Below are 27,706 nucleotides of genomic sequence, written 5' to 3'. Positions count from 1 at the left end.
CACTTAGGAGACCGTCAGCCGTGAGAAGTTTGGGGGGGGGGGGGGCGCGCCTTTTTATAGTTCGCCTCAGGCAGCAGAGGGGCTAGGTTCACCCCTGCTCCCCCCCCCCCTACACAGCAAATGAAATCCCACTGCACATGAACACAGACCCCACGACGCCAAAGCATGTACCCCCAGTTTAGCATGTTAACCGCCATTACAACAGCATATTAGCCCCCACCACAACAGAATGCCCTGTATAGATCTTTACGTGCTGTATCTCACACCAGTAGAGCATTTTAACCCATGCGGTGCAAGACCACACCGTAAAATAAATCGTTCTCTTGTAACCCTAACCTCATCCAGACGTCCTCTTCAGCACCGTAATCTGTATCAACTGACCACCCGAGTCCTCGTAACCTCATAACAAATCCTTCACTATAAAGCACTACAGCATTTGCTAAGAAAGTTCCCCTCCCTAAATCCCCCAGTGAAGTCAGACACAGTGCAGATTCCACACAGCTTCATCCTTACAAGCCCTGCTCTGACTAGGAAGGAGATGTAGAGAGGTCACGTGACGGCTCTACACCAAGTTACTCATACGTCATCAAACATACCAGCAGCGACTGCAACCTAGACTGGAGGGAGGCTGCCGGATACTCCATCAGTCCTGCTTGAAACTGAAGATGGCAGCGCCGCTCCTGGGAGCCGCCTGGATCCTGCTTTCTGTCTTGTCACCCTTCGGTGAGCCTCTAGCTTATATATATCCATAATGTAGCCGATTGTTCATGGAGGGGAGAAAGTTTCTTGTCTATAAAATTATAAATGGCTGTAGTGCAACTTGTATGAACGTCAGAGGTAATTCTAATGCGTATAATAAACGCACTACAGGGTGGTGTTTACTGTACGTTCTGGTGACGAAATCCTAAACTTCACACTGACAAGACATGGCTAACAATATAACTGCGACGTCATAACGATGTGCGCAGCTCCTCGTGGCTCCGTGTCACGCATGCTTTTCTTCCGTAGCCGCAGTGACTTAGGGCGGGGAAATGATCAAAACAGATCCTACGTGAGCCTTGAAAATAGTCACGCTATGGCTTGTTTGCATTTAAAGAGTATTTGAGCCAAAAAAACATTTATGTTTGGCTAGGATTAACATCCATGTATAATGCACTAACACCTATGCCAGCTTGTAATAACCACCTACAGGAGTTGTCACTTCTTATCCTCTTGATCTTGCAACATGGGACCATCTGATCGGGACGTGTGGGTTCGGGTCCGTAATGACTCAGAGTGGCTTCCCCAGCCCTTCAGTATGTCCGTATATTGCGGCCGTTTTGTTACCTTGTGTCCTCTGTATTTCGCGGGCCACAAAAATAACAGAAGGAGAAAATTGGAACTCTCTTGTCCCACCCCCTCTGGAGACACCCATAGGAAGGTCAAATGATCGCATTTCCCAGGCGTCCTAGCAATGTATCCGCAAAATGCAGACAGCACACGTATGGCTTTCGTGTGTTGTCCGTTATTTTTGCGGAACCGTAGACTTAAATGGGCGTCATGGGTCCGCAAGAACAGACAGGTATAGGACACGTTCTATCATTTGCGGAATGGAACAACGGATCCGCAAAAAACACTGATGTGTATTTTTGGGAAGCCTATGGGAAAAATTAGAGAAATAAACGCCACTGACCATAAAAGAGAAACCATTATTGCATGTTCCCATCACATGCTGTTTGTTGACATGGCTTGAGGGGCATTTTTGTTTACTCAGCTCTTTCTGCTGAGACTACATTTCCCATGATACCATGCACGCTCTAAGCGTGCTTTATTCTCTTCCCTTTTTTTCTGGAGTAACTATTTGCTCCTGCTCATCATCACTCAACATCCTTTATTCCAAATCAATCCATTTAATTCCTTCCCATTCAATCACTATTAGCCAACAGGCCAAATGCTACTGCAACAACCACGCATGCCTGGCACATAAAGAGTGCAGGTGCGTGCTCCCCGCTATAAAAATACACACTAGTTACGTACGGTTTACTCGGCTAGGAGTATCGGCTACTAACCCATGTGATGGGTATATAGCACATCTTTAGAAGCCAAAGAACATGTGACATCACAGGTTACGTGATGCACAAAGAAAGCGGAGAACGGGGGCACTTTGGAATTAGTAAGAAAATGTGAAAGTTAAAGGGGTTTTCCAGCTTCTGATGACCTATCCACTGGAGCGGCTTATCGGTGTGGGGTCCAGGTGTCGGACCCGCACCGATGACATACTGATGACCTATCCGGTAAATAGGTCATCAGTTGTCAGAAGTTGGACAACCCCTTTAATGTGAAGGAGACGTTAGGATTAGTTACAACGTAAAAATGTAACTCGGAAAACTCCTTTAAGGTACAATTTGTTTGAAATTGATCTTTTTGCAGAATCTAAAAGGAGATGTGAACAGAGCCTAAGATGCCAAGATTTTTTTACAGGGGCAAGGCTTATATACGGGTTTGTTGACCATATGATTAACCTCTTCCTGCAAATGTACGTGACAGTACATCCATATTACGGCTCACTTAGAGCAAATGTGTGTACAGTCACCTCATAAAGATGAAGCGGGCACAGGAGCTGTGCCCGCGTCATCTGCAGTGGATGTCGGCTGTAATATCACAGTTACCGCTGATCGTCTTAATTTAACCCCTTAAATTCAACGGTCAAGAGCAACCGCCCCATTTAAGTGGTTAGCAGAGGGTGGGGGCTCCCTCTGTACCCCATTGAACCCCGGCGAGCGATCGCAAGATGGTTATGGTTGCTATGGCAACCAGGAAGCCTAGCAATGGCTTGCTGGTCGGCCATGTACGGAAGCCTATTAGGCCCTGCCCATGGCAGGACCTAATATACTAACTGTCAGTTGAAAAATGAGTTACAATACACTTCACTACATAAGTTGTGCAGTGTACTGTACAGGGGATCAGAAGTTCAGATCTTCAAGTCCCCAAGTAAGAGTAAAAAAAAATGTTTTAGAAAAAGAAATAGAAGCTTTAAGGGCTTATTCAGACGAACGTAAACTACGCGCGGTTAACGCGCGTGATTTTCACGTGCGTTGCCCGTAGCTATATTAGTCAATGGGGCCGTGCAGACATGGCAGCGTTTTTTGCGCAGCGTTGCTCCGTTGCAAAAAACTCACGACATGTCCGTTGATTCAGCGTTTTCAACGCATCACGCACCCATTGAAGTCAATGGGTGCGTGAAAACCACGCATGTCGCACGGAAGCACTTCCGTGCGAACTGCGTGTTTGCGCAACAGCTGTCAAAAGGATGAATGTAAACAGAAAAGCACCGCGTGCTTTTCTGTTTCCGAACATCCAAACGGAGTGTCTTTGCGATTAGCGAACCCCGACAACCGAAGCTAACTTCACCGGGTTCGGCCAAACTCGTTTTGGCCGAACACGGCAAAAAAATTTCCGTCGGGAGACATTCACTGTGCATGGTGCTGAAAGAGTTAAACTGTTTCAGCACCATGGACAGTGACTTGCGATCCCAAAATACATGAACCTGTAAAAAAAAACCGAAGTTCTAACTTACCGATAAACTCCTGTCTCCTTCCTGCAGTCCGACCTCCCGGGATGACACTTCAGTTCAAGTGACAGCTCCAGCCAATCACAGGCCAAGCACAGGCTGCAGCCAATCACAGGCTGCAGCGGTCACTTGGACTGCCGCGTCATCCAGGGAGGTGGGGCCCGATGTCAAGAGAGGCGCGTCACCAAGGACGCGTCACCAAGGCAACGGCCGGGAAGTTCTCGTTAAGTAGGAACTTTATCTTTTTTTTTACAGGTTTTTCGCTGTTGTGTTCGGCATTCACTGTCGAGGGTGCTGAAAGATTTAGCTCTTTCAGCACCTTGGACAGTGACGGGCGTCGACAAGCCTCATCTCTATGATGCCGGCTGCGCGAAAATCACGCAGCCGCGCATCAGACACGGATGACACACGCAGCTGTCAAATGGTTTTTGCGCGCGCAAAACGCTGCGTTGTTTGCGCGCGCAAAAACGCAACGCTCGTGTGAATCCAGCCTTAGTAATAAAAACAATAATTGCACTGTTTCACTGATCAAGTCCTTTTATTATTGAAAAAAAACTATACATAATAGGTATACCTGGGTTCGGAAAGGCCTGCACTATAAAAATATCACATTATTTTTACCGCACGGTGAACACCATAAAAAAAAAAATAAACAAACGATGACAGAAATTTGGTCACCCTGTCTGAAAAAAAATAAGTGGAATAAAAAGTAATCTAAAAGTCGCAAGTATCCCAAATTGGTACAAATGAAAACGACAGTTCGTCACGCAAAAAACGAGATCTCCCACCATTACCTAAAAATAAAAAAGTTATGGCTCTCAGAAAATGGTGGCACTAAAACATGATTTTTTTTTGTAGAAAAGAGTATTTATATTGTGAGAAAGTAGTAAAATGTAAAAAAACTATATAAATTTGGTATCGCTGTAATCGTATCGACCCACAGAATAAAGTTAACATGTTGTTTATATTGCATGGTGAACGCTGTATCGAACAAAAAAAAAAAAAGTGCAAGAACTGCTGTTTTTTTATTTTTATTTCCTCGTTTCCCCAAAAAGTGAAATGGAACCAATAAAAATTAAAGCTTGTTTCACAAAAACGAAGCCCTCCGCCAATGGAAAAATAAAACGTTATGACTCTTAGAATGCATTGATGCAAAATGATGGCCCAAACTAAATTTTTAGGTCCAGTAGTTTTTCACCAAAACCCCCCATCATCATTTGCTGGACCCCACAGGTGGACCCCATAGATGCAGCAGAGATGAGGAAACTTTAGGGCCTTGTGCTGCTTATATGGAGAAAAAAAAAAAAACAGAACCAAGATCCAGCGCTGGGTGTGCGTTAAAAAGGAACTCCTGTTCCAATTTTATTGGTATAACAAAGATAAAAATGATAGAACTATATGGAGTAGTTCTGTGGCAGAGTACAGGAATGAATGTTAGGTGAAGGATAGCAGTAAGCCCTGTTCAAATGTGCCTACGCGTTTCTGACACGTCTGTGTCCTTATTCATGGCCTGCTTATATGGCTAGTGAAGAAGTCAAAGATTAGGCAATACTGGAGCGCAGATATTTTGTACAATACTCTGGATTTACCACATAGCCATGTCCCATGGTACATAAAGCTGGCTGCGCAGATCGTACAGATGGCATTGTATAACGCTTACTTGCTATCCCGATGTGCAGGTCAGTTGGGAACACTCCTTCAGTTTTAAGAGGTAATTATCATGGCCCTAATATTTGGGAATGGGGGGGGGGGGGCAAAGCACATCTGCCCCAAAACATCATAATCTCCGCAAGTGGAGTTGTCACGATACCGAAATTTAGATTCCGATACTTTGTGTAGTATTGCGATACTCCATACCAAAACGATACTTTGCCAACAATAATTTAAAAAAAAGTTCTTCTTTTTTCTGATGTAATTACTGATGAAAAATACTGTCGTGTGCATGGGGCCTAATGGAGGAAAATACTAAAATGAATAAACGAAGATTGGCGTTAAAATTATGTACCATATAATGTACTGGGAAACTTTTAGAAATTATTTTGTGGGGTGGAATGTGAAAAGAAATGCAAATCCGCCATAGTCTTTAGGGTTTATTTTGAGATCCAATACGATTAGGGCGATACCAAATTTATTTGTATAGTTTCTTTTAGTACTTTTACAAAGTAAAAACACTTTAACAGAAAAAAATAAAATTGTGTCGCCATATTTATCTTCACTGCACAATTCTAATAAAGTCTATGAAACCCCTGTGGGGTCAAAATGCTCACTACACCCCCTAGATGGATTGTTCAAGGGGTGTCGTTTCCTAAATGGAGTCACGTTTTTTGCGTTTTCACTGTTTTGGTCTCTCAGGGGCTGTGCAAAAGCGACATGGCCTTCGCAAACCATTTCTGCTAAATTTGAGCTCCAAAAGCCAAATGGTGCTCTTTCCCTGCTAAGCCCCGCCGTGTGCCCAAACAGCCGTTTATGACCACATGTGGGGTAGGGTTTTAATCGGGAGAAATTGCTTTACAAATGTTGTGGTGCTTTTTCTCCATTAGTCCTTGCGGAAATTAGAAAAAATTAGCTAAACCTACATTTTATTTGAAAGAATGTAGATTTTAATTTTCACGGCCTACTTCCAATAATTTTTGCAAAAAACCTGCGTGGTCAAAATGCTCACTATACCCCTAGGTAGTTTCCAAAATGGGGTCACTTTTGGGGGATTTCCACTGTTTTGGCACCGCCTTGAGGGGTGTAGTTTCCAAAATGGGGTCACTTCTCAGGGGTTTCTTTTTATTATTTCACATCAGAGCATCTGCAATTGTGAACCAATACTTTGTAAATCACCAAATTAGGCCTCAATTTCGCATGGTACTCTTTCACTCCTGAGCCTGGTCAAATGTCCAGGCAAAAGACTAGGGCCACATGTAGGGTGTTTCTAAAACCAGGAAACGCAGCATAATAATTGAGAGCTGTCTTGTTATGGTTCACCGCATATTGGCATATCTATGGAAAAATCCCATTTTCACTCTGCAACATCGAGTGCACACTAATTTCTGCAAAACACCTGCGGGGTTAACATGTTCACTACACCCCTAGGTGCATACCTTGAGATATGTATTTGGCAAAATGGGGTTACTTCTGGGGGGTTTCTACTGTTTTGGTAACACAGGGGCTTTGCAAATGCGACAGCGCCCAGAAACCAATCCAGCAAAATCCGCACACCAAAAGCCAAATGGCGCTGCTTCCTTCTGAGCCCTACTGTGTGCTCAAACAGCAGTTTATGACCATATATGGGGTATTGCTGTACTTGGGAGAACTTGCTTTACAAATGTTGGGGTTCTTTTTTTATTTTTTATTTATTTATTGAGAAGATTAAAAATTTGGAGATTAAGCTACGTCTTATTGAAGGAAAATGATTTTTTTTTATTTTCCCTGCCCAATTCGAATAAAATCTATAAAACATTTGTAGAGTAAAAATGCTCACTACACCCCTAGATGGATTCCTCAAGGGGTGTAGTTTCGTAAATGGAGTCACTTTTGGGTAGTTTCCACTGTACTGGTACCTTAGGGGCTTTGCAAAAGCAACATTGTATCAAGAAATCAATCCAGCAAAATTTGTACTCCAAAAGCCAAATGGCGATCCTTCTATTCTGAGCCCTGCCTTGTGTCCAAACAGCAGTTTATGCCCACGTGTGGGGTATTTTCATACTCCAGAGAAGTTGCTTTACAAATGTTGGGGGGCTTTTTTTTCTTTATTCGTTGTGGACATTGTGTTTTGTTTTTTTTTAGCTAAAACTACATCTTATTGAAAAAAAATAAAAATTTTCATTTTCACATCCAAATTCTAATAAAATCTATGAAACACCTGTGGGGTCAAAACGCTCACTACACCCCTAGAATAATTAATTGTGGGGTGTAATTTCCAAAATGGGGTCTTTTTGCGGGTGTTTCCTTTGTTTTGGCATCACAAGACCTTTTCAAACCTGACATGGTGCCTAAAATATTTTACTAATAAAAAGGAGGCCCCAAAATCCTCTAGGTGCTCCTTTGCTTCTGAGGTCTGTGCTTCAGTCCATTGGCACACTAGGACCACATGTGGGATATTTCTAAAAACTGCAGAATTTGGGCAATAGATATTGAGTTGCATTTCTCTGGTAAAACTTTCTGTGTTACAAAAAAAATAAATAGATTAACCCCTTCAGGACCCAGCCTGTTTTGGCCTTCAGGACACAGCCGATTTTTTTCAAATCGGGCATGTTACTTTATGTGGTAGTAACATCGGAATGCTTTTACCTATCCAAGCGATTCTGAGATTGTTTTCTCGTGACATGTACTTTGTTAGTGAAAAATTTTGGTCAATAATATCGGTATTTATTCCTGAAAAAATGTGCAAAAATTTGCATTTTTCTAAATTTAAACGTATCTGCTTGTAAAACAGATCGTAATACCACAGGGTACCTAAGGGTACCACCTTTTATATCCTATTCACCACAGTTCGTACAATATTCTCCAAAAAACTCTTCTCACCAAAGCTCCGTAGGCTTTATTATCGGCAGGTGTGTGTGTGTGTGTGTGTGTGTGTGTGTGTGTGTGTGTGCGCGCGTACTTGATGTAAACTCTTAGGGTATGTTCACACGGCAGCCTCCGTTACGGCTGAAATTACGGAGCTGTTTTCAGGAGAAAACCGCTCCGGCATTTCAGACGTAATGGCAAGTGCAGGCGCTTTTCGCTGCGTCCATTACAGACGTAATTGGAACTGGTTTTCCATGGTGTCAATGGAAAACGGCTCTAATTACGTCTCAAGAAGTGACAGGCACTTCTTTGACGCGGCGCGTAAAAAAGATGACTGTCGGCACAGAACATCGTAACCCCATTCTAATGAATGGGCAGATGTTTGCCGACGCTTTGGAGCCGTATTTTCGGACGTAATTCGAGGCTAAAACGCCCGAATTATGTCCGTAAATAGGGTGTGTGAACCCAGCTTTACTCTTAGGAATGCATAATGTCCTTGTGCTATGGTACCCCCTGGTACATCTTTGCAACAACATTAGCTCAAAGTGATAGAACCAACAAAAATTAACTTGACTACATTCCACCCCTGGTTCTACCACTTTACATAACCTTAACTAATGGCAATTCATCGAACCGAGACGCAGTTGATTTACAAACCATAGCACAACGTAAACGGCTTTTAGGCCTCATTCGCACGACAGGGTCCGAGTGTCGGCCGATTTTCCCGGCCGGTTTGCATCCGTTCCGATTCCGTTCCGGGCAGTGTTGCCGTTTTTACCGGCCGATTTGCATTCGTTTTTTTCCCTGACCGTTTTTTAATCGGATGAATTTCATTTGTCAATTGTTTTTTTGAGTCAACCCACTATAAACACACCCAGTAAGGTCACATGATTGCCAGTTAACCTTATTATTACTTATTATTACTAATAATGTTCATTCTTTTACTTCATTAGTTTTCAACATTCTTTTGTATGTCCCCCTGGACAGAGCGCTTGATGTCTCTAACCATATCTGGATAGGGACATCAGGGGCAACGCCTGAAGTGGAATCTCCATGTGGCCGGTGATTCCACTTCAGGAGTTTCCCCTGATGTCACTGTCCATATATGGACAGAGACATCAAGCGCTCTGTCCAGGAGCGGAATCCCCGAACACATGGGGATTCTGCTCCTTCAGGGAGCTAAAGTGGGGTTAGCACATAGAGCAGGGACGAAGCTACAGCAGTAGCAGCCGCAGCAGCTGCTAGCGGCGCCATCGGCCATGTTAGGTGTCGCCGCTAGCAGCCGCTATGGCTGCTATAGCTGTAGCGACGCCTGAAAAAGCGCCAGGGCGGAAAGGAGGCTGATTCGCCGGGCCAGGGAGATTTGGGAAGGGAGCCATCACAGCGCCCCCTTCCACCTGCTGTACACCCCAGCCCTGCCACACAGTACCCCTGCACATAGCAGAGCAGGGACCTCGCTACAGCAGTACCCCCAAAGTGTTACCGCCAGCAAACAGCGCTTCTTCTGAATGGGATACACTCCTCCTCCTCACATGCACTCTGCGCTGTGAGGAGGAGGAGAGAGTGCGCGAGCGACGGTAGACCCGGCCATCACTCGGGACACATTCCGGTGATGGCCGTGTATTACCCGGCCCCATAGACTTCTATGGGAGCCGGGCGGCTGGGTACCCGGCCGAAAATAGGGCATGTACCATTTTTTGACGGCCGGTTTTCCCGGCCCGTCAAAAAATCGGTCGTGTGAATAGCCCCATTAGGGGTCTATTGTTCCTAATGCAGCCGGGTGACGGACGATTTATGAACGGCCGTCACCCGGCCGGGAAACCCTGTCGTGTGAATTCCGCCTTAGAGTATATATTTGTTCTTGTTTACAGTGCTTTGAAGAAAGTAACTTATTAGGCAAATCTAAAGTTCAGTTATTTCTCCTCAATTCTATCAATACAAGTAATGAAGGAACCTAAAACAAAACTTTTAATCGAAACATTTTAAAATAAAAGGCCGTTGAGCTATCTCCTTTAAAACATTAACAGCTACTACCATTCATTACTAGGTAGCCCTCACGATAGAAAAAAGGGTGTCCGGATTTGAACCCAGAGACTCTTGTGTCCCAATTCTCATTGAGCCATCTGAAATATTGGATTTGATGTTATACTGGTGTGCTTTATTTTGTTTAAAAAGTTAGTCTCCATTTAAGTTGTGTGTATTATGTAGTGTGCGCCATTTTGATACATTGTGCAACTTGTGCCAAATTAAATGTATTTTTCCGGGAACCCGAATCGAAACATAAGTTCACAATGATCAAGCTTCATTACATTTAAATTGATACACCGCTTTTGCTTTCTTTTTTAGTATCCGGGGATCAAGATTGCATTGGATACCATGACCCTGGAGGTTTTTGGCGTTCAAAGTTTGATTGTAATTTTGGTACATTTTGCTGTGGGAACTGTGAGCAGAGATATTGCTGTATAGACCTTAGTAGATTGATCACAGAGAGGATGCAAAAGAGCTGTCTTTTTATAAGGTACCATTTCCTAGTTCTTTTCATCTAAACAGACTTTTATATACATTTAGATTCATAAATATTTGACAATTTTTAGCTGTCTACTACAGCATATTGGATTTGTTGACAATTGGGATCAAAGTGCAAACTTTCAACTTTAATATAAGGCCCCATGCACACGAATGTGCTTTTGCGGCTGCAATTCCCCCGAAAATCCACGGGAGAATTGCGGCCCCATTCGTTTATATGGGGCCATGCACACGACCGTGGTTTCCATGGTCCGTGCATGGTCCAGGCTCATAGAAAAAAATGGACGCGGCCATGTGCACGGCCCGCAATTTGCGGGCGGCTCGCGGGGTGACCCAAAAATCACGGCCGTGCACATGGCTGTGTGCATGAGGCCTAAGGGTATTTCCATCCAAATTGGGTCAATGCCGTAGGAATTGCAAATAATGTTTATACATAGATCTCCAGTTTTAGGGGCTCAAAAGTAATTGGCTAATGGTCAGCTTTTCTATGACAAAGGCTTGTGTTATTCTCACATTATTTACTTTACTTGTAAGCAAATAAGGTCTGCAGGTAAATTCAAGTGTGACATTTGGAATCTGTTTCTATTAACTCTTCATATGAAGTGCTGTCCCTGCAAGTTCTCATTAGGCTAAAAAAGCAAAAGAAAGCAATTGGATAGATAATTGAAAAAAAAATGTTCGATGCGGCCAAATCCACTTTTCCTTACATTCTTAAAAATTCACCGATGAGCTTCAAAACATCAAAAGGCCCCAAAGACCTTAGAAGAATAACTAGTAGATGACGGAAGCATTCCATGCCCGGAAAAACACTATTCACAACAGTTGGCAGGATGAAGTATACCCTTGAGAAGGCAGATGTATTTGTGTTAAAATCTGCAACAAAGAGAAGATGTCATCATAGTAAATATAGAGTACTTCTCTCAAGATGTAAGCCTCATAAACCAGTACACCAGAATATAGTTTTTCCAATAAAATCTACAACAGTATGTACGGTTCAGGAAACCACACCTTGAGGACAGACCGGACGATGAACGATGTAAGAAGAGTATAGAGAAGGGAAGAAACTGCTTATGATCCAAAGCATACCACCTACAAACGTTTTTGTTTTTTTTGTATTTGTTAACCCCTTCCCGACATTTAGTTACATAGTTAGTACGGCTGAAAAAAGACACATGTCCATCAAGTTCAACCAAGGGAAGGGAAAAGGGAAGGAAAAATTTCTACACATAGGAGCTAATATTTTTTTGTTCTAGGAAATTATCTAACCCTTTTTTAAAGCCATCTACTGTCCCTGCTGTGACCAGCTCCTGCGGTAGACTATTCCATAGATTCACAGTTCTCACTGTAAAGAAGCCTTGTCGCCTCTGCAGCTTGAACCTTTTTTTCTCCAGACGGAGGGAGTGCCCCCTTGTTTTTTGAGGGGGTTTTACAAGGAACAGGATTTCACCATATTTTTTGTATGTGCCATTAATATATTTATATAAGTTAATCATGTCCCCCCTTAGTCGTCTTTTTTCAAGGCTAAATAGGTTTAATTCTTTCAATCTTTCCTCATAACTTAAATTCTCCATGCCCCTAATTAGCTTCGTTGCTCTTCTTTGTATTTTTTCCAACTCCAGGGCATCCTTTCTATGAACTGGAGCCCAGAACTGGACTGCATATTCTAGATGAGGCTTCACTAATGCTTTGTAAAGTGGTAATATTACATCCCTGTCCCGCGAGTCCATGCCTCTTTTAATACACGACAATATCCTGCTGGCCTTTGAAGCAGCTGATTGACACTGCATGCTGTTATTGAGTTTATGATTTACAAGTACACCCAGATCCTTCTCAACAAGTGAATCCGCCAGTGTAGCTCCCCCTAGGACATATGATGCATGCAGGTTGTTGGTACCCAGATGCATAACTTTACATTTATCTACATTAAACTTCATCTGCCAAGTGGACGCCCAAACACTTAGTTTGTTTAAATCTGCCTGTAATTCATGAACATCTTCCATAGTCTGAACTATATTACATAGCTTGGTGTCATCTGCAAAAATAGAAATAGTGCTATTAATCCCATCCTCTATATCATTTATAAATAAGTTGAATAATAGTGGTCCCAGCACTGAACCCTGGGGTACACCACTTATTACCGGGGACCATTCAGAGTAGGAATCATTGACCACAACTCTCTGGATTCGGTCCTTGAGCCAATTCTCAATCCAATTACAAACTATATTTTCTAAACCTATAGTCCTTAATTTACCCATTAGGCGTCTATGGGGGACAGTGTCAAATGCCTTTGCAAAGTCCAAAAACACTAAATCCACAGCGGCCCCTCTGTCTAGACTTCTGCTCACCTCTTCATAAAAACAGATTAGGTTAGTTTGACAACTTCTGTCCTTAGTAAAACCGTGCTGGCTGTCACTTATAATGCTATTTATTGTCACATAATCCTGTATATAGTCCCTCAATAGCCCCTCAAACATTTTCCCCACGATGGATGTTAAGCTTACTGGTCTATAATTACCTGGGGAAGACCTAGAGCCCTTTTTGAAAATAGGCACCACATTTGCGCTGCGCCAGTCCCTTGGCACTATACCAGTCACTAGAGATTCTCTGAATATTATGAAAAGGGGGACAGAAATAACTGAACTAAGCTCTTTAAGAATTCTAGGGTGTAACCCATCTGGTCCCAGGGCCTTGTGCACATTTATTTTATTTAATATAGCTTGGACCATCTCTACATTCATCCAATTCAGTATATCAACTGATATATTTAACAGCACTGGCACCGGCTACATCAGCTGCTCCTTCTTCAGTTGTATATACAGAGCTAAAGAACCCATTTAGTAACTCTGCCTTCTCTTGATCCCCTGTGATCAACTCCCCATTACCACTATCTAGGGGTCCTACATGTTCAGACCTGGGCTTTTTTGCATTTATATGCTTGAAGAATTTTTTAGGATTTGTTTTACTATCCTTGGCCACCTGCCTTTCATTTTGTATTTTTGCTAATTTATTACATTTTTACAGATTTTATTAAGCTCTTTATATTTTACAAAGGCTACAGCTGTACCCTCAGATTTGTATTTTTTAAATGCCCTTTTTTTGTCATGTATTGCCCCTTTCACAGAAGGTGTAAGCCATGTGGGGTTTAATTTGAGTCGTTTATACTTGTTACCTATAGGAATACATTTTGCACTATAATAACTCAAAGTAGACTTGAAAATCTCCCATTTATCATTTGTTCCATTATTTGACATTAGTTCTTCCCAGTCTATATCCTGAATTGCCGCCCTCATCCTGGGGAAATTGGCTTTCTTAAAATTAAATGTTTTTGCCCTCCCAGCCTGCGTTTGTTTTTTACAGTATAGGTAAAATGTAACTATATTGTGATCACTGTTACCGAGGTTTTCACGAACATTGACATTCCCAACAAGATCTGCATTATTAGAAATGACCAGATCCAACAGAGCTTCACCTCTAGTCGGGTCTTCCACAAACTGGCCCATAAAATTTTCCTGCAACAGGTTGAGGAAATGTCTCCCCTTTGCAGTTGAAGCCGAACCATGACACCAATTAATATCCCGGAAATTAAAATCTCCCATTATCACTACAGTACCCGCCTGTGCAGCCCGCTCCATCTGTTTATATATCTGACCTTCCATCTCCTCAGTTATATTGGGGGGTCTATAGATTACACCAAAAGTAATTTTTTCAGTGTTTACCTCCCTTTCTAGTTCCACCCACAAGGTTTCAACCTCCTCACAGTATTCACCCACTATTGTCTCTTTCACACTCGCCTTCATATCACTTCTCACATACAGACATACACCACCACCTTTCCTATTTGTCCTGTCTTTCCGAAAAAGTGTAAAACCCTGTAGATTTACAGCCCAGTCATGTGAAGAGTCCAGCCATGTTTCAGCAACACCAACTATATCTATATTTTCTTCCAGTATCAAGGCCTCCAGCTCCCCCATTTTGCTTGCTAGACTTCTGGCATTTGTGAACATACACTTTAACTTGCCTGTCAGTTTTTCACTTTTATTATCAGAAATGTGATTTGACATTAATCGGTCCTTTTTATTTACACTGATGTTTTGTAACGAAAGGATCTCCTTATCTTGTTGTCTAGTCCTCTCCCCACATTCTGTTTCTCCCCCCACCAATATAGTCTGACCCCTCTCTAACCTGGCTACCCCTTTTTTTTCTACATTGACCTCCCTCCTCAGCCCTAGTTTAAATACTCCGCCACCCCAGCTAGAATTCTCTCCCCCAGCACAGCGGACCCCCTTCCATTTAGGTGCAAATCATCTGCAGAATACAGTTTGTACCCCAATGAAAAGTCAGCCCAGTGCTCTAGGAACCCAAATCCTTCTCTACACCAAGACTTCAGCCATGCATTTAACTCCCTGAGCTCCTGCTTTCTTTCCTGTGATGCGCATGGCACAGGCAGTATTCCTGAGAATACAACCTTGGAGGTCCTTCCCTTCAGCTTGTAGCCTAGTTCTTTAAAATTATTCTTAAGGCTCCTCCACCTACCATTTATTCTGTCGTTGGTACCGACATGGACCACGACAGCTGGATCATCACCAGCCCCTCCCAGCAATTTGTCCACCCGTTCCACCACATGCCGAACCCTGGCACCAGGGAGACAGAAAACCATTCGGTTGAGGTGGTCTTGGCGACAAATTATTCTATCCGTCTTCCTGATTATAGAATCCCCTACGACTATCAATTGTCTTGGCTTACCTGCATTACCATCCCGCCGACTACTAGCTGGGCTGTTCTCCCGGCTGTTAGGGAGATCAGTATCCACTAGGGCTGCCATTTCTGAGACTGACACCCTCGCATCATCACCCAACTTGGCAATTTTGCCTGGAATGTCAGAAACCGGACCGGCCTTCCTTTTCTTTGACCCCTTTCTACTGCCCCTAACTACATTAACCCAGCTACTTACCTGATCCTGCTCACCCATGTCTTCACCCTCCAGTTCTAACCCACTAACTGCATGCTCTGTGAGCAGCAAGCTCCGCTCAAAATTGTCTATCCTCCTCAGTGTTGCATTCTGGTCCTCCAGATCTCTAATACGAGCTTCCAGGTGAACAACATGCTCACATCTGCCACAGAGATATTCACCCTGGAACTCCGGCTCCAGTCGTGCATACATATGGCAAACTGTGCACTGAAGAAAACCTCCAATCTTGCTATCCATTATCCAAGTTACAAAAAAAAAAAAAAAAACAGCGAACAGGTGTTAATCAAAAAGAAAAATAAGTAGAAGAGCACTTACTTGGGCTTTAACTCCTCTTTTCAACTCCGGTTTTTGGAACTCCACTTGATATACAAACCACTTGTTGTTTGACCTATCCATACGTCCTAGTCGGGTAGAGGAAGTATGGAACGGGCTCACGGAGTGAACCCGCTCCATACGATGCGGGTGTCTGCTGTATAACTCGTTAAATGGCGTGGTCAATAGCGACCGCCCTCTAACAGGTCATCGATGGTTGCTATGGCGGCCTGGGGGCCTAATGAAGGCATCCAGGTCCGCCATCTTTGTGCTCCTATTAAGCCCTGCCTCTGGCAGGGCTTAATAGAAGCCTGTCAAAATCACGATATACTGAAATACGTTAGTATTGCAGTATATCGTGTAAGCGATCCAACAATCGCTGGCTGAAGTCCCCTAGGGCGACTATTAAAAAAAATTATAAATTAGTAAAATAAAGAGTTTGTTTTTTATGTAAAAAAATAAAAATGTCCAAAAAAAACTTCCCATTTTCCCCCTAGAGCATAGTAAAAAAGAAATAAAGATAATTGGTATCGCCGCATCCGTAAAAGTCTGAACTATTACAATATATCATTATTTAACCTTCACGGTGTACGCCGTAAAAAAAAAGTAAACTCCAGAGTCACTATTTTTTGGTCACCCACATCTCCCACAAAAAAATGAAATAAAAAGTGATCAAAACATTGCATGTACCCCAAAATGGTATCATTTAAAAACTACAGCTTATCCCGCAAAAAATAAGCCCCCCTACCACATAATTGACGGAAAAATGAAAAAGTTATGGCTCTCAGAATTTGGCGACACAAATGTTATTTTTTACACTTAGGTTTTTACTTGTAAAAGTAGTAAAAACGATATATATTTCGTATCCCCGTAATCGTATTGACCCACAGAATAAAGTTAACATGTTGTTGTAGTTGCACGGTTCAATTCCGTAAAAGCAATGGAGGAATCACAGTTTTTTCCATTTTCTACCCCACAAATAATTTTTTCCCCGTTTCCTAGTACATTATATGGCACAATAAATGGTGCTACGAAAAACTACAACTCGTCCCACAAAAATCAAGCCCTCATAGGACTATATAGACGGAAAAATAAAAAAGTTATGGCTTTTGGAAGGTGGGGAGGAAAAAACGAAAATGAAAATCTGAAAAATGGCTGCGGCGGGAAGGGGTTAAAGGCAAAAAAGTTAAATGTCCTGCAAAGACCAAGTCAATCGAGCACACATCTCCGTTCCTGAAGGCACAACTGAAGTTTAAATGCCCCAAGAGCCCTCAGAAACTGCGGTAAAGACCTGGCAGAGAATCAGTGGGGAAGAAACCCACATTTGAAAATGGGTTTTCAGATTTCAGTCCGTTATTGATGGCAAATTATTTGGAACCAAGTATTAAGATATGACAATTTGTGATTGGTCATTTGTCCAACTACTTTTGAGCCCCTAAAATGGGACTATGTATTAAAATTTTTGTAATTCCTGGTTTGGATGTAAATCCCCCTGATATTAAAACTGAAAGTCTGCACTAGTCATTGTTTAAAGCATACCTAACTTTTCAGGTGAACCTTTAGAATAACGGCAGGTTCAGACCAGCGTTGGTCTTTCCGTTTTTCTGCTCCATCCGAGGCGTAGAGCAACGAAAATACCTGAAGCGGTGTTTCCGTTGTACAAGCGGACACCAACGTCGGGCGACCAAACCCATTGACTTTAATGGAATCTGTCGGGGTGCCCTTGGTTTTACCGGAAACAATATCTTAGCATGTTGCGCTATTATTTTTAGGCCGGATCTTCGACAGATCGGGAACGCAGATGTAAATAGGCCCTAAGCTGTCATATGTGTGTACATGAGGAATAGCACTATTTCTGGCCATTATATGATTTTTTTTTTTAGCAGTTTTCCCCTCTGCAGGCTCTCTAATTCTCAGTTTTTCCTTCTTATATTCACATGCACTATTGATTTATGCAAAGTTTGTTAAAAAGTTTGTGACCATTTATTTTTATATTTATTTTTCAATATACTGTGGTAGACAGCTAAGGCTTCGTTCACATCTGCGTCAGGGCTCCGTTCTGGCATTCCGTCGGAGCTCTCCGCCAGAACGGAACCCTGAGTGAAACAAATGGAAACCATAGATTTCCGTTTGCATTATGTTTGGTTTCAATATGATGAATCCGGTGCAAATGGTTTCCGTTTGTCTCAGTTGTGCAAGGGATCCGTCATTTTGACTGAAGCAATACAGTAGTTGACTATGCTATTCACTCAGTCAAAACTACGGAGCCCTTGCACAACTGGAGACAAATGGAAACCATTTGCACCGGATCCATCTATGGTTTCTATTTGCTTCAGTTAGGTTTCCGTTCTGATGGAAAGCTCAGACGGAAAGATCAAAACAGAGCCCTGATGCTGATGGGAACGAAGCCTAACATAAGAATAACTTGGTCAAAACTGAAATATCGACTGTATAATATAAAAATAAACTTGTCTTTCCATTCTATCTTCTTTTTTTCATAACTTGCATTCTGAAATTCTAAGCTAACCAAATTTTTTTCTGCTGCAGCCCAAAGACGATTGCTGGAATTAGCTTCGCTGTCGTCCTCTTCTTTGTGGTGATTGCTACACTCCTTTGCTGCTTTATGTGTTCTTGCTGCTATTTATATCAACGGCGCCGCCAACGTGGAACACCATACGCTGGTGAGTCTAATTTGAAAAGTGTACTACAAGTAAAAAAAATCTTTTTAACTTATTTAAAGCGGATCTGTCATCATGCTATGCTGCACCGTTTAAAGAAGACCTACCGGTTCTTAGAAGAACCCAAAGGGTATGTTCACACGGCAGCGTCCATTACGGCTGAAATCACGGAGCTGTTTTCAGGAGAAAACAGCTCCTGAATTTCAGACGTAATGGCATGTTGCCTGCGTTTTTCGCTGCGTCCATTACAGACGTAATTGGAGCTGTTTTTCTATGGTGCCAATGGAAAACGGCTCCAATTACGTCCCAAGAAGTGACAGGCACTTCTTTGACGCGGGCGTCTTATTTACGCGCCGTCTTTTGACAGCGGCGCGTAAAAAAAATGACCGTCGGCACAGAACATCGTAAAGCCCATTCAAATGAATGCGCAGATGTTTGCCGGCGCATTAGAGCCGTATTTCCGGACGTAATTCGAGGTTAAAACGCCCGAATTACGTCTGTAAATAGGGTGTGTGAACCCAGCCAAAGACTTACAGTAGATGAAGTTCTAAAAATTGTTTCAAATATAACCTTAGCAGAACAGTAGATTTCCCTCATTTTTACAGGACACCGGTTTTACCTTTTGTAGTCCTTATCCTGATGACTACCTGAGTGAAGAAAAGCACGTTTAAGCAGCACCTGAGTTGAAGTCCTACTCGTACATGTTACCCCATGCATGATCAACAAGTAAAGTCAAAATTGGTAACCACACTCTTTATGTGATCAGTCATGTATATTTTCTCGTTTAGGACTTCCTAATCTTAAGACCTGATAATGCATGTTGGAATAAAAACACCTTGTTTGTTTCACTACCTCCTCTATGGACTGAGTACTGTTACCATATTTCACTTTACCTATATGGCGCCACCTGTGTGGTAATAGTGATACTGCGTCTCCGCTAATATGGTAGAGTGGAATATAGTATAATAGCGCCGGTGCCTCCACTCATGAGGTTTCATGATTAATAAGTCCTAAGTCAGAAAATCTATATAACTGATAATATAGGGAAAGTTCACCGCAGTCTTCTTTGTTGATATTATATCTTCAAAAGACAAATCAAAACAGAACATTTAAATCATTTCCATGTGACCGAAAGATGAGCTGACAGAATAATAAAGATTGGTGTCCATATTAGTTAGTAACAGTAGGGATCAGATTACAGTGTATTTCAGGAGTCCTGTCACAACCTCCCTCTACATTCATTTGTGTCACTTAGTCAGTTAACACTGAGTTTTTGGACGCGGGAATAGGAATCCGCGCCAAAATACTTCCGACATCGCCTCCCATTGATTTTGTTTATTTTTCCCCGGGTGGCTTTTAACCGATCACAGGAAAATAAAAGCTGCATGTCTTTTTTTTTTTTTTTTTTTTTGCCGTGGTTTTCCTCTGACCTCCCATTGAGATCAATGAGGCAGAAAAAGCGTTTTTCGCTGCGTTTTTTTTGCCTGCGGTCTTCAATGGACGCGGGCGAAAGCCACATCAAAAAAGCACAGGCATTTCCTGATGGAATTTTGAGGCAGATTATTTCTGCCTGCACAATACTTCTGTGTAAACTAGGCCTTACACATCAAATAACATCTGTGGCTGAGTGGAACACAGGTTTATCATCTCTGCAGTGTCCAGGTTACCATGGAGACCTCACTCCTCTCTCACCTCTGACCCGTTCTGGGAGGGGCTTCCCCTCTCCCATACACAGAATAATGACCAACATCCTGTGCAGTAATAGTACAGTAGCCATATTAAGAAGGTCCACTGAATAAAATAAGAGAATAAGTTACCCAACTTTTCTGATAAATTTGCTAAAAGCAAATCTTATTCGTGGTGAATTCCCCATTGCCTCACAATGGGCGGCAAATCAGGCCTGGAGCCTGAACTTCACTTCATACAGGATATTATTATTATTTTATTATCCAGGTTAGGAGATTTCCCTGTTTATTATGCAGCCCAGTTAGAGGCGGAGGAGACAGCTGCTTCTGAAGGGTTAATCTGCTAGAGGAGGAGGAGACGGCTGCTTGTGAAGGGTTAATCTGCTAGAGGAGGAGGAGACAGCTGCTTGTGAAGGATTAGGCCCCATGCACACCACCGTAAAATCACTTGTAACTACGGGCCCATTCATTTCTATGGCCGACGGACACCTTCCCGTATGTCTACAAGAGGGTGTCTGTGCCGTAGAAACCTGCCAAAAAAAATAGGACATGTCCTATTTTTTTTATTTTACGGACCGTGCTCCTATAATTTATAATGGGAGCACGGCCCGTAAAACCGGGCGGCCGTCTGTGCCCGTAATTACAGGCAAGGTCGTGTGCATGAAGCCTTAATCTGCTGGAGGAGGAGTAGACAGCTGCTTGTGTAGGGTTATTCTGCTGGATGAGGAGTAGACAGCTGCTGTGAAGGGGTTAATCTGCTGGAGGAGTGGACGGCTGCTTGTGAAGGGGTTAATCTGAGTTTCTCACTACACCCAAAACCTGAAGCAGTCATTAAAAAAAAAAAAAAAGTTAAAAAGCTGTGACCGGATTTACCATTGCTGCTTTTCCTAGCCTCTTCCTTCTCCTACTTCATACATCCGGCATGAGGTTATATAGCAGCGGAGATCTTCTATGTGTTTACATGTTGCACACTCGGTCTCCCCCTCACTGTGGATTCTCCCAGCTCAGAAGCAGAACGTCTGGCACAGCAGTCTTGTGAGCTGGGAGACACTATAGGTGTGAGACCAGAATCGCTGCTCTTGTGTTGCGGATTTTCCCCCATTGAATTCAATAGGGTGCTTAAACCTGCGACAAAGTAGTGTGTTGCGACATTTGCAGCGGTATCACAGTGATTCTGCCGCCAAAAACACAAGTCGACTGCGCTATTGATTCCGTCCAAAAAAGTGAAACCTTGCGGAACGAAGACGAACTGAAACCATTAGCAACGAAAGCATTACCATTGAAATCAATGGTAATGCAAACGGAAACTATGGTTTCCGTTTGCCTTTCCGTTGATGGGTTGCTCAGACGGAACCCATCAACGGAAAGCGAACGCTGATGTGAACACACCCAAAGTTGATGTGCTGAAAGCAGGAAAAATGGGCAAGCGTAAGCATCTGAGCGACTTTGCAAGGGCCACATTGCGATGTCTAGACGACAGTGTCAGGGCATCTCCAAAACAGCATCTCTTGTGGGGGTCTTCCCGGTATGCATTGGCTAGTACCTACCAAAAGTGCCACAAGGAAGGAAACCAGTGAACCCGCAGCAGGTTTATGGATGGTCAAGGCTCATTAATGTGTCTTAGAAGTGAAGGCTAGCCCGTTTAGTCTGATCCCACAGAAGAGCTACTGTAGCATAAATTGCTGAAAAAAGTTACTGCTGGCTATGATAGAAAGGTGTCTGAACACTGCTGTGTATGGGGCTGCGTAGCCAAAGACCGGCCAGAGTTTCCATGCTAATCCCTGTCCACTGCCAAAAGTGACTACAATGGGCTTGTGAGCCTCAGAACTAGAGCAATGGAAGAAGGTGGCCTGTTCTTTTTTTACATCCTGTAGATGGCCTGGCGCGTGTTCGTCGCTTACCTGGGAAAGAGATGGCACCAGGATGCACTATATGAAGAAAGCAAGCCGGCGAAAGGAGTGTGATGCTCTGGGCAATTTTCTGCTGGGAAACCATGGGTCCTGACATTCATGCGGATGTTAATTTAACACGTACAACCTACCTAAATGTTGTTGCAGATCAAATACACCCCTTCTTGGCAATGGCATTCCCTAATGGCAGTGGCCCCTTTCAGCAGGAAATACGCCCTGCCGCACTGATAAAAATTGTTCTGTAAAGGTTTGAGGAACATGACAGAGTTCAAAGTGTTGACCTGGCCTCCATATACCAAAGATCGCAATATATAGTATAATACCATACAGTACACAGGTAATATTGCCATAAAATGCACACATAGGCAAACCCACTACAAACCTACCCGTATGAACTCTCACCACGGGCACACATGCACCCACCTAGTAAATAATGACCTACACGCACACACATATGCCCACCCATTACATACATATATGCGCATATCTACTACATACACACATGTTCATTACATACCTGTACGCACACAGATACACACCTAGTAAATAATGACATGCAAGCACACATAGCACAAAAAGAAGACAGCATTTCAAGTAGCATCATAAACAATGTGCAATGTTTTTGTATAGCTGGAGGGTGGATCCGCAAACGCGCAGACATTTTGCATGGACCGCAGGAGGGCCTGTTTGGCTTTAAAATGGGCTGATTTTATGTCCCAGTCCAGTCCTGATTGACACTTCTTTTAGAGGTTATCCGCATTTTTAACTGTAATATTAGATCGGTGGCTGTCCAACTGTCAGCTGTTTATATATAAATATTATATGAAAAATGTCGCAGATACAAAAATCAATTGAGATAACATAATGGAAAAAAAAGACAACTTCATTCTATCAAACTAACACCTGTACTGTTAAATGATAAGTTTTTCATTGTTTATTGATATTATTATTATCTTTATATAGCACCAAAATTTTCTGTAGTGCTTTATAATTCACAGGATTCGCATCTTCTGATTGTGTGCCCAACTAGGGCTGTGTAGAGAGAAAATAGGAGAGGACTTGGCACAAAACTTGAATAAACTCCAGCGAAGCTGAGGAGATGTGGAATGTGCAAAGGAAACACTAAAAGAACGATTGGAAGGATAAGATGTAAACCAGGAGAGCACAATGTCCTTTAGGGCCAGCAATAGTAGTAGTCAGTGATCAACTGTGTCAAATGCTGCTGCCAGATGAAGAAGCAGCAAAGCCCCTTAGATTTAGTAGTCAAGAGGTCATTAGAAATTTGAGAACGGTTTCAGTGCGGTGTGGGGTAAGTTCATTTGCGGCAGATTTGTTGCAGAACTTTCTGGGACTGTCCCATTCTTTAGAATGGGGTTTGCAGAAATCCGTGCACATGCTGCAGAAACATCCCCATTGTGATGTACGGAATGGATTTTCAGTTGCAGAAGTTTCTGCAATAAATCGGCAAGGAGATAGTTGATGAGGCAAGAGTGAATTAGATGTAAGGCTCCGTGCCCATGTGCATGAGACCTTAAAGAGGCTCTGTCACCAGTTTATAACTGCCCTATCTTCTACCTAATCTAATAGGCGTTTTAATGTAGATAACAGGTTTGTTTTTTTTTTGTTGTTTTTTTTAAAAAAGCGCTTATTTTTGACCAAGTTATGAACATTTTTAGTTTTAGGCTTATTTGTTCCAAATACCCAACTGGGCGTTTTTTTTACTTTTCACCAAGTGGGCGTAGTAAAGAAAAGTCTATGACGCTGACCAATCCGCGTCATACACTTCTCTCCATTTATGCCCAGCTTGTTTCACAGTGCAGCGAGATCACAGCGTGACAGGACTTCCTCCCACAGGTCCTTCACCAAAGTCATGGAAGACTGAACAGACATCGCCTCCAGCCGCTGCAGATTCGGATAAACGTCCTGTCATGGCTGGAGGCGATGTCTGTTGACTCTTCCGTCGCTCCTGTGAAGGACCTGCGGGAGGATGTCTCGTCAAAGCGTGATCTCGCGAGATCACGCTGTGCTGTGAAACAACCTCGGCATGAATTGAAGACAAGTGTATAATGCTGATTGGCCAGCGTCATACACTTTTCTTTACAACGCCCACTTGGTGAAAAGTTTAAAAAAAAAAACACCCAGTTGGTCATTTTAGAACAAATTAGCATAAAACTAAAAATGATCAGAACTTGGTCAAAAATAAAAGTTTTTAAAAAAAAAACAACTGTTATCTACATTAAAGAGCTTATTTGATTAGGTAGAAGATAGGGCAGTTTGTGTCTCCATCTATCCCTGATCGAAGTACAGGCACTTATCTCCCTCCCCCGCCCCTTTCACAGCCTGATAAATGTAAGTCTGCCCACTCCACCTATGTCAGACATCTTGGTACACACAATCCAGTCAGCACATTTTCCTCACCTGCTGCTGGATCTGTTCCAAGAGATCCTGTATTAGGCCCTGTTCACACTGAGTTTTTTGCTGGCAGAAAATTCTGCCTCAAAATAATGTCTTGAATTTTGAGGCAGATTTTGACCTGCCTGCACGCCGTTTGCTACGTTTTTTGCCCGTGGCCATTGAGGGAAAAAGAAGCGACATGCCCTATCTTCTTTTTTTTACTCCACTGACCTCCCACTGACATCAATGGGAGGCAGAGAAAGTGTTTTTCGCAGCGTTTATGCCCATGGTGCTCAATGGCCGCGGGTGAAAAACGTGGCAAACGGCGTGCAGGCAGATCAAACTCTGCCTCAAAATTCAAACACTACTCCAAACAATGGTAAAACTTTTATTTTTTACATAATTTACTATAAATGTATGTAAGGCCCCATGCACACGAACGGGCTTTTGTGGCTGGAATTTCCCCGAAAAACCACGGGAGAATTGTGGCCCCATTCATTCCTATGGGGCCATGCACACGACAGTGGTTTCCATGGTCCAGGAGCCCGGACCGTAGAAAGAACGGACATGTCTTATTACGGCCGTGTTCTGCGGTCCAGGCTCATACGAAATAATGCACGCGGCCATGTGCACTGCCCGCGGTTTGCGGGCTGCTCGCGGGTGTCACTCCATGGCTGGCCGACCCGAAAATCACGGTCGTGTGCATGAGGCCTAAGGAAATGCATCAGAAGGGCAGGTAGTAGGATGAGGGGATAATAATAATAATAGTGCCGAGACTTCTTACCCAGTTATCTGTCCAAACACTTTTCAGATTGAAATAGTGAGTGGTGTTCAGTGCTCTATATATTGATCTCAGTAGACACTAGGAACCTGACAGTTCCTACAATTTTCAAAAAATCCCCCTTCAGCTTGATTTGAGTTTCCTTACCCTTGGGTTTGTGGTCTTCTTTATTTTACATTCAAGCAAACTATTGTTGCAGCTTGACTAAGCCCTTGTTCACATTTGCGGAAGAGGCTCCGTCATTTAGTGCAGCATGCAGTGCTATTGTGTCCGGCAAAATGACGGAAACTTGATAGAACCAATTAAAGTCGGGTGCCGTTGGTTTCCGTGATGCGATGGATCTGGCCCTTTCAGTTTTTTGCATTCTGTATCTCTGATGGAACAGAGTAATGGAAATCGTAGTGCAGACGTGTACAGAAACGAACTATTTGTTTATGGCTGTGTCCATGTGCCTCTGATTTTATACCAAGGTTTTTTTCTGCCTGATTCTGTACAGTTCTGAGAGAAAATAAAATTGTGCTGTGCTCCATTCGACTCTGTGTTGCTTATAGTGTATAATATCTCTGTACACGTGGGGTCTGTAGGCCGGTGCACGAAGCCTGTATTGCTCCATATTAAGGAGCTGTACAGGCTCCGTGCATTGCCGTACAGGCTCCGTGCACTGCCGTACAGAATTTGTGCACAGGACTCTGGCCTATGCAATAGCCCTAAAGGGAATAAACTTCCATACGCTCCGCATTTGACATGCTATCACAGTTTCCTATGCACTTGATTTAAATCATTGATAAAACAATGCACAATTTATTTGTACTCTAAAAAGGTTCTTGGATTTACGGAAATGTAGCTATAGTATTTCCATTCAAAGTAACACTGCTATGGTGGAAGTGTGTGGTAAAGTGGGCATATTATAAGCAGTACTAAGCAGCATTTTTATACTATCAATTGAAAGCTGTAGTCTTGTAAACTGAAAGAAAACCTGTTTTGTCTTTTAGTGCAGGAAACCCAAATGTCCGGAATTTCTCAGCAGCCACCATATCCTACACAGCCGTCATACCCTATACAGCCGTCATACCCTATACAGCCGTCATACCCTATACAGCCGTCCTATCCTATGCAGCCTCCATATCCTATGCAAACTCCATACCCTATGCAGACTCCTTATCCCCCACAAATGCCATATCCCGTGGACCCCAAGTTTGCCCCATCTCCACCAGGATATGAGCCTGTGCCTGCGTATCCAACAAGTGGTCCAACAGCCCAGTACCCTCTATATCCTCCTGGACCTCCTATGTACAATCCAAATAGTAAGACAAATTATATTATTAAATATATTAATTTGTTTCGTAATTTTTATATATGTTCTTGTAGTTTCTTTACTTACAAACGTTTTGACTTTTCTTTCTTTTTCTTAGTTGCTCCCCCAAACACAATGCATCATGGAGTATGACAAAACAAAGGGAGCGAGTGGATGGCACGGGGGTCATTTCATGATTCGGTCCGTTGATTCCAGATCATCTCAGAGGGATATCCTGTATTTATTTTATGGGCTTTTTCTTTTCCATTGCACTTCCCAGGAAGAGACCTTTTGTATAACCACTGTACTACCATGTCATGGCAATGTATATCCCTCCATTCGGCAGACTTCCCATATTTATGCCACTGAGTTGCATGGGTATATATGTTTTAATATTGTTCATTTTTACTGCTGGTTACCTGTTTATACAGAGGCAGATTTCAGTTCAGAAATTCAGTCTTGTGGACTAACATGATCGTCATTAAAACTTTGAATGTGGGGTATATATTTTTCAGTCCGCGTTCCCACAATATTTTGATAGCAAACGACTAGCTTTTTAATTTTCTAATTTGTGTCCGTTCATCAGCACAACCTTGCCAGTCCCACGTGAATACAACGTGTTAGAACAGCAGATCATTTTGTCATAAATTAAAAACAATGAAGATGGTGACTTATTTACCATCCTAAACTTTTAATTCACAAATATTTTAATGTGTGGGTTGTTCGTGGGCATGTCATCAGGAGTTACTGTCATAATAAACAAAACCGTGTTTTAGTTGTGTTGTCCATCTGTTACGAAAGTGGTAAAAGCAATTCTGAAACCAAATCTAAAAAGACAATGGGACACATTTACTAAAAATTGAGTTTAATACAACAGTCTTAATATAAAGCCTGCAGGAGTAAGATGCGGCTAATTTAGTAAGAGGCGCACATCTCTTAATAAATCTGTGGCATCTTCTGCTGTCCGTGCATTAGAAAGGGAAATCTACACCAGTATCAGCTGGCTTAAATCTCCTCAATATTTAAAATGCGTTTTTAAAAAGTGGCATGAGCGGCGTAAATGCATCAAAAATCCAAACATTTTATGCAAACTTTTCTACGCCAGTTTCT

The 27,706-nt window shown here is 42.7% G+C and overlaps 1 protein-coding gene across 1 annotated transcript; it reads left to right on the top strand.

Moving 5' to 3' along the window:
- The first annotated feature begins 115 nt into the window (after nt 1–115).
- SHISA4 (shisa family member 4) lies at nt 116–27,371 on the top strand. The gene is made up of 5 exons (XM_075853488.1): nt 116–723; nt 10,394–10,565; nt 18,402–18,535; nt 26,295–26,606; nt 26,715–27,371. The coding sequence occupies exons 1-5, from the start codon at nt 666–668 to the stop codon at nt 26,747–26,749; spliced, it is 711 nt and encodes a 236-aa protein (XP_075709603.1). The 5' UTR covers nt 116–665; the 3' UTR covers nt 26,750–27,371.
- Nucleotides 27,372–27,706: the final 335 nt, after the last annotated feature.

The sequence above is a fragment of the Rhinoderma darwinii genome, chromosome 2 (genome assembly GCF_050947455.1).
Source record: "Rhinoderma darwinii isolate aRhiDar2 chromosome 2, aRhiDar2.hap1, whole genome shotgun sequence".
Lineage (NCBI taxonomy): Eukaryota > Metazoa > Chordata > Amphibia > Anura > Rhinodermatidae > Rhinoderma > Rhinoderma darwinii.
This window is presented reverse-complemented; position numbering and strand designations above follow the sequence as displayed.